Genomic DNA, 10161 nt, shown 5'->3' with positions numbered 1-10161 from the left:
CAAGTAATTTTGAAGTTGAAAATTCATAAAATTTTTGTGATTTATACTTAAGGTTCAAAAATATAATACAAGGTTATCCATAAGTTTTCCTTTAAGTAATTGTAAAAAAAAATTCTAGCGTCGATAAAGAAAAAATTTTATGAGCTTAAGAAATTTAATTTTTTACGAAATCGCGTAAAATAACGATATATTACAATTTAAATATAGGTAATAATATGATATATCCTGCTAATTACCATTTACTGAAGCATCATCTTCGTTCAGAATCGTTTTTCGTATACAATGATATCAGTCGTTGCATTCAAATTTAACACATCCATTATAGTGACCTACTCTTCATCACTACTAGGTATACAGCAGAGTGATACCCACTTGCCCACTTTTTTATTATTAGATAAATAATATATTAAAAAACTAGCATTTTAACAAATTTGTCCAATTGTAATGTTTGCGCTATAACTTTTTTTTCTTTCAATTTTTTTTCTAATTTTTTTTTTCATACTGCGAACCACCAAGTCTCATTTTTTTCATTTTTATGGCGGTCTAACTATTACAAATGTAAATAATTTATTATAATAAAAATTCAACAATTACAACTTATAAAGTTTCAACACTGCGTACTAGAGTAGAGTACCTACTAGAGTACTCGTAAACTACACATGCAACACTACACTACTAATATCGTGTGATTCGTGTAATTATGCGTATTGTACAATTGTCCAATACTTCTTGTAGGAATTAGACAATTTACAATACTACAAGTAGAGTTTTAATGAAAAATACATAGTGAATGTTAAAATGATTTAAATTTATAAATTATTTATAAAAACCAACGTAATATTTTATTTTTCAGATAGGTATAGTTTAAATGTTTTGCTACCCCTCAAAATTTACCGCTTGGAGCAAATGCTTCTTTTGCACCTATAGGTTAATGCGGCCCTGACTGGGGGGACTCGTTGGTCTGTAGAGTTTAATTTAGTTAAATATTTAATTTAAATAAATTTTTTTTTTCAATATATTTTTAATAAATATAATTAATAGAAATTAAGAACAATTAATTTTTTTATTTGTTGATTATCTTGACCTTTCAGCAATGGTTCAACAATCAACCTATTATATGTCTTATGGCCTTTACCTATAAGCAGGCATGGCAAATCCGTGGCATGTGAAAAAATTAAAATATTTTTGTAAACTAAATATCAACGAATTAGCATCAAGTATTAAACAAAAAATCACATTAAGAAAATAAATAATTAACAAAGTAATGTTATTATGTACCTTTTATACCTAACCTAACATTTCTACTTTACGGAAGACCCCTTTATTGGCCATTTTTGGGGGGTACTTAGTCATATTTTTACCAATAAATTATGGTGAAATCAGAATTTGGGACACGAACTTACTTTTAAAGTTACATCTTATGGAAGTTTTCTGTTAGGTTAGGTTTATCCACGATGTAGAGATCTTCTCTACATCGTGGGTTTATCAGTCAGTGTCAATATTGTTAATTGTATTAGTGTATTGAATCTTGACTCTCGAATTATGCTAATCATTTTGTTATACATTTTTTTATTTAGTAAGTTTACGACTTCTCCAAAAATATAGTTAAAGAAGAAATAAGAATTAGGAATGTTTTTAAATGAAAAACCATGTGAAAAACAAGTAATTTTTATCTATCGACTATCTTGGATATTACTCCTAGCGCTCCAGGTGTTATTTCTTTTTTATTTTACTCAATAATAAAATATTAAAAAATAATGTACACGGCGCTACTGTAGCAGTGGATACCAATCCGTATTCCGTAATCTGTGGTAGTTCACCAGTCCAGTTTTCGCAGTTTCTCGTTACTAACTTCTAACTAGTAGCTGGTAAGCATTATTTACAATTTTTTAAGCAATTAAAGCAATTATTGTTAATTCTGTTATTATTGTTTAGATTCAACCGGGAGTCTAAATATTTTTTTCAATTTTTCGTCATTGGATTTTTTAAGTAATAATTAGTATTATTTAAATCTGGATCAGTTGCTCGGTACGTTTCGCTTGTATTTTTATTATTATTATTTTGTTTTCATTGAATAATCGTCGCGTTATAGTTATGCGTACTGCGTCAGTTGATTTGTGTGTACTTCATATGACGCTGTCGCTAAAACGTTGATTGTAATACATTGTCGATCTTTATCTATTATGATATTTTTTTTCAGCAATTCAAATAAGTCCCACCGCATAACGTTCACGAGCAGACGACTTACTTGTCAACTGCCACAATGTCAGATTCAGTTGGTTGGTGCTTAATCGAAAGCGATCCCGGCGTATTTACGGAACTAATTCGTGAACTTGGTAAGCGAACCTTAAAAGCGATAGTCTCGACTAGTATTGGACATAAATTTTGGATAGATTCTGTCCATATTAAATCAAACGTAATAGTGTATTTAACTCAGATTTTAATTACCAATCAAAGTTATAATGTATCCAAATACTTGATCAATTATTATCTAAGTATAATTGGGTAATGAGAACTTGTGGCGGATATTAATTATTTTATTAAATTAATTTTCAATCCTCAGGACGGCTTTGAAAATCTAATGTCTGGTGTTAGTTTTAATACCTTATGTTATAAGTGTCTTTTTTTCATCATGTTAACTCATTTGCATGCTTCTGGTATGTCTTCTTTTTTAGGTGTGACCGGTGCTCAAGTTGAAGAATTATGGACATTGGACAGTAGTTTGTTTGAAGCGATCAAGTGAGCTTATTTATTTTTTTAAATCCAATTTAAATATGTCAAAAGTTGATACCATGTATTATGTTCTATTATTGTTATTTTTTAGGCCTGTTCACGGTTTAATATTTCTCTTCCGGTGGATAGGAGAAGACCAACCTGATGGACAAATTGTCAGGGATTCAAGAATTGAAAGGTTATTCTTTGCTAAACAGGTTAGTAGAACACCACAATTTTTATTCTTCTAGTGAAGTTTAAGTTTGCTTGTATACAATTATTTTATATTTCCAATTCAGTTAATATCCAATAGCTGGAGGATGGAAGTGATAGTTTAAATATCTTTAACATTTTAAATGTTTTAAACTAACATTTCCAGTATAAAACAATTTAGTGTTAAGATTAATACAAAATAAAATATTTAATTATATATTTGTGTAATAATGTAATGGGATTATTTTTATATTTAGGTTATTAATAATGCTTGTGCTACACAGGCTATATTAAGTGTATTATTCAACTGTCGTCATCCAGATATTGAGCTTGGCGCTACTTTAAGTGAATTCAAAGAGTTTTCTCAAAAGTTTGATGCTAATATGAAAGGTTTGGCCTTAAGTAATTCACAAAAAATTCGTTCAGTGCATAATTCTTTTGGAAGGTAATATAAAAAATAATTTATTTAATAATAAAATATTTATTGATATCTTGTATTAGAAGCAATTCTATTTTTGAATTTGATGATACTGCTAAGCCAAAATCTAAAGATGATGAGGCTTATCATTTTGTCGCTATTGTGCCTATCGATGGTCGTCTTTATGAGTTAGATGGATTGAAAGAAGGTCCAATTGATTTAGGATTAATAAAACCCAATACAGATTGGGTTGAAGCAGCAAAACCATTTATTGAAAAAAGAATAAACAAGTAAGAATGGCCTAGACCTCTAAAAATCCATTTTTACTTTTTTATATTTGTTTTCATTTTAGATATAAGGAAGGAGAAGTTCATTTCAATTTAATGGCAGTAGTATCCGATAGGAAATTAATTTTGGAACAGCGACTAATGAGTTTAAAAACAGAAGAATTGGTATGATTAAAAATATATTAATCTACTAAATTAGTATTAATGCATGTTTTAAAAATTATTTTAGGATGAAGCAACCAAAATTTCTGAAGAAACTAACATCCGTATGAAAATTGCTGATGAAGAAGACAAAATGAAACGATACAAAATTGAAAATGCTCGGCGTAAACATAATTATTTGCCATTAATTGTGGAAATTTTGAAACTCTTAGCTAAAGATGGAAAGTTGGTACCATTGTACGAAAGAGCTAAAGCAAAAACTTTAGAGAAAGAAAAACAAAAAATTGGCAAAGCTTAGTCAAAATTTAATCATCATGGTCCCATGAAAACCTCACTAGATTAAAACAAAAAATTCTAAAATGTATTTTTGTGATTAAGACTAATTGATATTAAAAAGTGATACACTTACTTGTAACTTTTTTTAAATGTATATACTATAAATATCATAATTATGTACCCACTTGTTCTAATACAAATTATATATCACCTGACATTGATAAAAATTCAAACCATCAGCACTTCTTTAAAATAATAAAAAATGTAATATATATATGTATATATATATATATATTTATTTGTCAAAATCAAATTTATTTTTCATGAAACTCCCTATCATTAATAAAATATTACAAGTTTTAAAAAGTAAAATATATAATGATTGGAACATGATATTAAAATATTACAAAAAATTAAGTGTTGTTTATTTTTTAAATTTTTTAGTATTATTTCTATTACTTTGCTTCATAATTCTTTTCTTTCCATCAATTTCATTTCTCGCCTGATCCTGCAGTCTGGAAAAGAAATCTTTAGATGATTTCATACTTTTGTCATCCACAGATTTTAACTGAAATCAATCATTGATGTATTTTAATACAAGATACTAGTAACTTTGAATTAATATTTTATGCTTACTTCTTTAATTTGATGTCCACTACTGGTTAATCGTTTCAGTTCTACTTGAGCATTATCTTTGTTATGCTTAGGTTTGAACCCGTTTTTTTCCATTTCCTTGAGTTTAGATTCTTTTGTAATCCGCTTCTTGCGCTGTAAATGTTTTTTCTTTCGACGTTCACGTTTTTTATCTGTACTAGTACGTTCCTCCTTGCCAAGAACTGGTGCTTTGAACTTTCCTAAGATTTATTATAAAGAACAGAATAATTAATATGAAAATGTCAAGTAACCAACTATATTTTGTTTCTTTTATAAATAAAATAAAATATAATATACAAACTTTGTATTTCTTCTGGTGCTAATAATGATGCATCAGTTGTGGCAACTGGAGCTACTTCTTCCATTGATATAGCTGGTAAATTATTGACAATTTTTAAATCAGGAATTGCCTAATAAAAAATCACGAGTAATTTAATTGTATACATTTTGTTGAAATTTATAAATATATTCATTTTATATAGTAGTAATAATATAATAGAATTATAACAAAGTAATTTGATGATATTTCAACTATTCCATCAATTAACTTTTGTCATTATGGTTTCAAATTGTTATGAAATTTAATAAATTAAAAAAAATGTTACCTGTTTAGGAGTATAATGATAGTTGGTAAGGGCGTCTAATTTTCTAAATAATTCTTTAATTAATAAATCAATTTCTTTATGCTCTTTTGGTTCTTCTTCAGGTTTATTTTTATTTTCAGGATCAGCTGCCTCTCTTTGTTTAATAAATTCCTAAAAATATTTATATTTTGTTTAATAGACGAATACTATATAACATAAACAAACTGTACTTTTTCGTAAATTTGGGATAAGCTTTCTTTGCTCTTTTCTTGGTTTAAAATCAATTGTTTTTTAAATTCATGAGGTGCATTTGTTTGTTTTATTTTTCGCTCTACATCATCCCATGCTTTGTCCTTTATTCTTTGTAGAATGATGTCTTCCAATTTTACTGTTGTTTCTTCAGTAATAATTGGTGCTAAATATTAAATTGATGCATTATTTAGATTACATTTTCCAAGCGACCAATCAATTTTATTTCATTTCTTATTATATCTTATCTTACCTGGACGAGTACAGACATCAAATTCAACAGCCTCTTCTAATAAAGAATTTTGAGGACGATCTTTAGCGGCAACTTCACCCTTCAAAGCCCAAGGTTTATTATCAGATATAGCTTCTTCTTCTAATTTTGCAATACGTTTATTAATCCGTTCTGATCTCATTTCTAGTGTTGATAAATGTTCGTTATTGTTTTCATTAGGTTCATTTGTGTCTTCTTCATTATCTTCAGTATCTTCACTTATTTCCTCATCCATTTCAAATCTTACACTTTTTTTCGATTTGGTTGTTTTCCTAGTTATATTTGTCTGTTTCTCAAAAAATTCTTGATACATAGGACCAAAATTATCTTCTTCCTGTTAATTCAATAAATATATAAATTACTTCTAAAACATTTCTTAAAGATTATAATACATTTAATAAGAATATAAAATTACAGTCATCATTTAACTAAATAATTTTAAATTAAATATGTTAATATTTTCAAAGTAAAATAAACATAATACTAATTCATTACTTCATTTTCCGATTGTAGGTCTTGAAAAAAGTCAACATCGTCTTCTAGAAGTTTTGATTTATCTTTGGTAGTTTCTAATTTTTCCTCTGATAATAAAAAGTTTTCCATTTCTGACAATTTGAAAAAATCATCGTCGACTACTGACTTTTTAAATGCTAATAATTAAAGAATAAATACAAAGTTAAAAATGAATCTCCATAGGGTAGAATAAAACAAATTTTAGTATTAATTTTTTTTCCCTTTAAGTTATTGACCTTTTTTTTTTTATTTTCAATTAAACTACTCATATAATGTTGAATTACCAAAATCATTGTATCTTAATAGATAATGTATAATTTAAGATTCATAAGTTATAACAATGATTTGTAAAATGCTAAGTTTTTTCATAGGAATATGAGTTTAAGAAAAAAAAAAGTTTAAAAATATAAAAGTTTGAAATAATGATATAATGGTTTAAACAATGAAAAGGTCTACTTAAATAATGAAAAATGTCAAATATGTAAGAAAACATAGTTAAAAATAATATTTTTAGTTTATTTATAGTATTTGTCTAAAATAATTAGTTGAATAACTTATTTTAATATTAGTAAGTAACATATTATTAAACATAAATAATGTACTTGTTTTTATATTTACTTTTTTTATTAGTTGAAGGTTCTGCCTCTTCTATGTCAGAAATATTATCTTCATCTTCATCTTCATCTTCACTATTTATATCATCATCTTCATCCTCTTTATCCTCTTCATCATCATTCTCCAAATCTTCAGAGTCTTAAATAAAATACATTATTATTAAACAAAGGTGAAGTATATCATAATGCCATACATAGAGTAATATTGTTATTATTTATAATAAAACAATAAAAAATAGATTTTAAATTATGGTTTTTAATTGTAAATATTGTTAAAATGTTTAATCATTGCTTATATTTTATAAACATAAGGTGTATAATATGCTGACTAGATATTAAGTCCCCCATTTATTATTATAATGCTACGGCTAAATATAAATATGCAAGAGAACACTAGTTCTCTGCAATTACCATCACGCTTACCAGAATTCTGAGAGTTGAGACAACCCTATATTTGGGTTAATTGTGTTCGTAAGTAGTAATAAACTTTTATCTATTGACAATTATTAGACCAATCTACACTTATTTTTAATATTAAAATCCTAAATACCCTTCACAATCTCGAGCTACTATTAAAATATATTCAAAAGAAACTAATTTAATTATTTAATTTATTTGTTTTGATATTAGTGTGAATTGACCTGTTAAAAAATTTAAAGGTAAGACTTTTATCTTGGGGCTATCATAGGCTTTTGATATTATTTTTAACCTTTTTTAAATTGTACATTTTAAAATGATCATAACTTGCTCAGGCCACTTAGGGTACAACATCCTCATAATGTTTAACTAAGAAATATAATATAAGTATTATACTACGCTACTTTATAATTTATCACTTACTTTCAAATTTATCTAATTTTACTTAATTCTAAAATAAAATATTAAACATAGTGCGATTAAATTAAAAAAAGCTTTATTTCATTAAAATAAAATTAGTTTTCTTTATTAAATTCAATACGCTCCTAAACAAATTTTATCATACAAATTTTTAAATATAAATTTAAGTTCACTTATAGATTATAACAATTATTTTGAAGAATATGGTAATTAAAACAAGAAATAGTAGTAAAAAATATAAAACCATTTTATTAGCAATATTCCCAGAAAATAGGGTTAAAAGTTTTGGACAATCAATCATGACTATATTAAATAGAATTTATATTTAAATACTAAGTACTGGTAAATACAAAATACTTACTGTTTATTTTAGTTTTATCATTAATTAACTTTGTCACTTTTAGATTTTTTTTTGTTTGTGTACCTGCAATAAAAATTTTAGATTCAGTACAGAAATAATAAAATGATATGTATGAAAATAGTTAAATTGTGGTGACAATGGAAATACAAAACATAATATAATGCTGTGAAAAAATATAAACAATTGCTTTAAAAATAATAGATCTATATTTTGTAAATATATTTATTTATTTATTTATTCTAAATAATAAACAAATTATAATTTTTCTTTAATTTAACCAGGTGTAAAATAAATTTGTACCTAGACATTTTGGACATTTTATTTATTTTATATGCTTAAATAAATCAAAAAAAATCAATGTTTAACTTAAAACTCAAGATTAATTAAAAATATATAAAAAATATGTGCTTACTATTAGACTCATCAAGGTAAATCAAATCATTTTTTGTGAACCCCTGAATAGTATTTGCTAATAGTTTTAATCGTGCCGAGTTTTGTAGTTCCAGTTCTTGCCATATTTGTTCTTCGTCAAAATCTTTGACTATTAGCTCAGGCAGAGAGTCATCATTGGCGTTGTCAATTATTGTTTCAATACTCTTAGTAGTATCATACAATTGTTTCAACAAATTGGTCGTCTCTTCGGCAACATTGGTTTGCACACTGAAACAAAATATACAACATACATTTAATTCTGATAAAATAATGTCATGAATTAAAAATATAAAACAGTTAATTAATCAATCTTACTCTAGATAATCTAATGGATTCACAGTTAACTTTTGGAATGTCGCAATGAAATCTACATTTGTCATTTTGAGAGGATAATTTTATGTGCGGTCAGTTAAAATATGAACTCAAAATCATAGAAACGTCATAGTAATTTGTTTCTGTGCTAATAAAAATAAAAATATTAATATAGTAGCAATAATCAGTTTAAAATAACTAATAATTATAAATTAACACAGCAATGAACACAAAATATACTCCTATGACATATTCATTTATACTCAACCACGTGATTTTAATTACACTGATAATACCTATCACTTATAGCTAATATCACTTATAGATAATAAACTTTTATTATCCTTATCTGTGTAGAACATGTTCTGCCACCACGGATATAGATAATAATATTATTATTAGATAATATTTATTATCTATATCTGTGTGTTCTGCAAGGTTTATAGATTATACAGGTTGCCTCATTTCGCATTTTTGAAATTTTGGGAGTGAGAAAAGCCACACCGTGACGTCACCCGAAATATAAACTGTTTTGTTATTGCCATATAACACGGGTAAAATGAACACGATTTAAAACTTTCCCAGGCTCCTATAAGCTTACAGCTTCAATATTAATTTTTTTAATTTGAAAAAATCTAGTATAAATGAATATATTTGAGTAAAAAAAAAAAATGAAATTTAACCATAACTTGGTTAAAAAAAATATAAAAAGTGGATGATCCAAGATCCAAGTCATCACATTGAGTTTCGGGTGACATGGAACAGTAAGGTTTTTTTTAATGTTTTTGAGCATTTAACCTACCATACGTTTTACTTAGACTCAAATAAGGTTTTTAAAAACATCTTAGTACATATGATAACCTAAAGAAGTTAATAGGTAACCTAAATATTAAATAAAAAATAAATAATAAATACTTACATTCTCGTTATTGTAATATAATTTTTTTACTTTCTCTAATAAAGTTAATAGTCTAACATAAAAAAAAAAATTATAGCAATTGCTTTAACAAAATATAAACATAAAAAAAATTATTGAGCATCTTCTTTAACAACATAATAATTATAAACATTTTAATTATAAAAAAATTATACATGTTTTTGTATGTTTCAAGTCACTCTTGTTTTAACACTAAAAAATAAATTCATTTTTAAAAAATCAGATTATGAATATTTTTAAATAATGTAAGGACTAGTTTGTAATAAAACTTTTGTTAGAAAAAAAAATTAAAATTGAATATTTGGAAACAATATAGAAAAATAACGTTT

At 25.7% G+C, this 10161-nt stretch overlaps 2 protein-coding genes across 4 annotated transcripts; one reads left to right on the top strand and one right to left on the bottom strand.

Moving 5' to 3' along the window:
- Positions 1-1711: 1711 nt before the first annotated feature.
- LOC132919628 (ubiquitin carboxyl-terminal hydrolase isozyme L5) lies at positions 1712-4200 on the top strand. 3 transcript variants are annotated; one of them, XM_060981362.1, is made up of 9 exons: positions 1712-1868; positions 1936-2028; positions 2201-2336; positions 2676-2739; positions 2825-2930; positions 3183-3370; positions 3430-3633; positions 3696-3795; positions 3860-4200. In XM_060981362.1, exons 3-9 carry the CDS (start codon positions 2264-2266, stop codon positions 4088-4090), a joined length of 966 nt encoding a protein of 321 aa, XP_060837345.1. In that variant the 5' UTR covers positions 1712-1868; positions 1936-2028; positions 2201-2263; the 3' UTR covers positions 4091-4200. The 3 variants fall into 3 exon arrangements, with proteins under 3 accessions (XP_060837345.1, XP_060837343.1, XP_060837344.1); XM_060981360.1 differs by having other exon boundaries at positions 1713-1868; positions 3427-3633; XM_060981361.1 differs by lacking the exon at positions 1712-1868 and having other exon boundaries at positions 1880-2028; positions 3427-3633.
- A 162-nt stretch (positions 4201-4362) lies between these two features.
- On the bottom strand, positions 4363-9161 carry LOC132919626 (U3 small nucleolar ribonucleoprotein protein MPP10). The gene is made up of 11 exons (XM_060981355.1): positions 8899-9161; positions 8564-8811; positions 8152-8214; positions 6958-7092; positions 6322-6476; positions 5809-6160; positions 5537-5721; positions 5328-5477; positions 5024-5132; positions 4705-4922; positions 4363-4636 (listed from the first exon to the last, which is right to left on the bottom strand). Exons 1-11 carry the CDS (start codon positions 8961-8963, stop codon positions 4493-4495), a joined length of 1824 nt encoding a protein of 607 aa, XP_060837338.1. The 5' UTR covers positions 8964-9161; the 3' UTR covers positions 4363-4492.
- Positions 9162-10161: the final 1000 nt, after the last annotated feature.

The sequence above is a fragment of the Rhopalosiphum padi genome, chromosome 2 (genome assembly GCF_020882245.1).
Source record: "Rhopalosiphum padi isolate XX-2018 chromosome 2, ASM2088224v1, whole genome shotgun sequence".
NCBI classification, from domain to species: domain Eukaryota; kingdom Metazoa; phylum Arthropoda; class Insecta; order Hemiptera; family Aphididae; genus Rhopalosiphum; species Rhopalosiphum padi.
This window is presented reverse-complemented; position numbering and strand designations above follow the sequence as displayed.

What these genes read in the sequence shown, in the direction of transcription:
- LOC132919628 (XM_060981360.1), top strand. Translation starts at nt 2,264, where the DNA reads ATGTCAGATTCAGTTGGTTGGTGCTTAATCGAAAGCGATCCCGGCGTA. An exon ending in GGAACTAATTCGTGAACTTG is followed by an intron (nt 2,337 to 2,675) that starts GTAAGCGAACCT and finishes CTTCTTTTTTAG; the next exon opens with GTGTGACCGGTGCTCAAGTT. An exon ending in ATTGAAAAAAGAATAAACAA is followed by an intron (nt 3,634 to 3,695) that starts GTAAGAATGGCC and finishes TTTTCATTTTAG; the next exon opens with ATATAAGGAAGGAGAAGTTC.
- LOC132919626 (XM_060981355.1), bottom strand. Translation starts at nt 8,963, where the DNA reads ATGACAAATGTAGATTTCATTGCGACATTCCAAAAGTTAACTGTGAAT. An exon ending in ACCTACAATCGGAAAATGAA is followed by an intron (nt 6,161 to 6,321) that starts GTAATGAATTAG and finishes TTGAATTAACAG; the next exon opens with GAAGAAGATAATTTTGGTCC. An exon ending in TGATGTCTGTACTCGTCCAG is followed by an intron (nt 5,722 to 5,808) that starts GTAAGATAAGAT and finishes TTTAATATTTAG; the next exon opens with CACCAATTATTACTGAAGAA.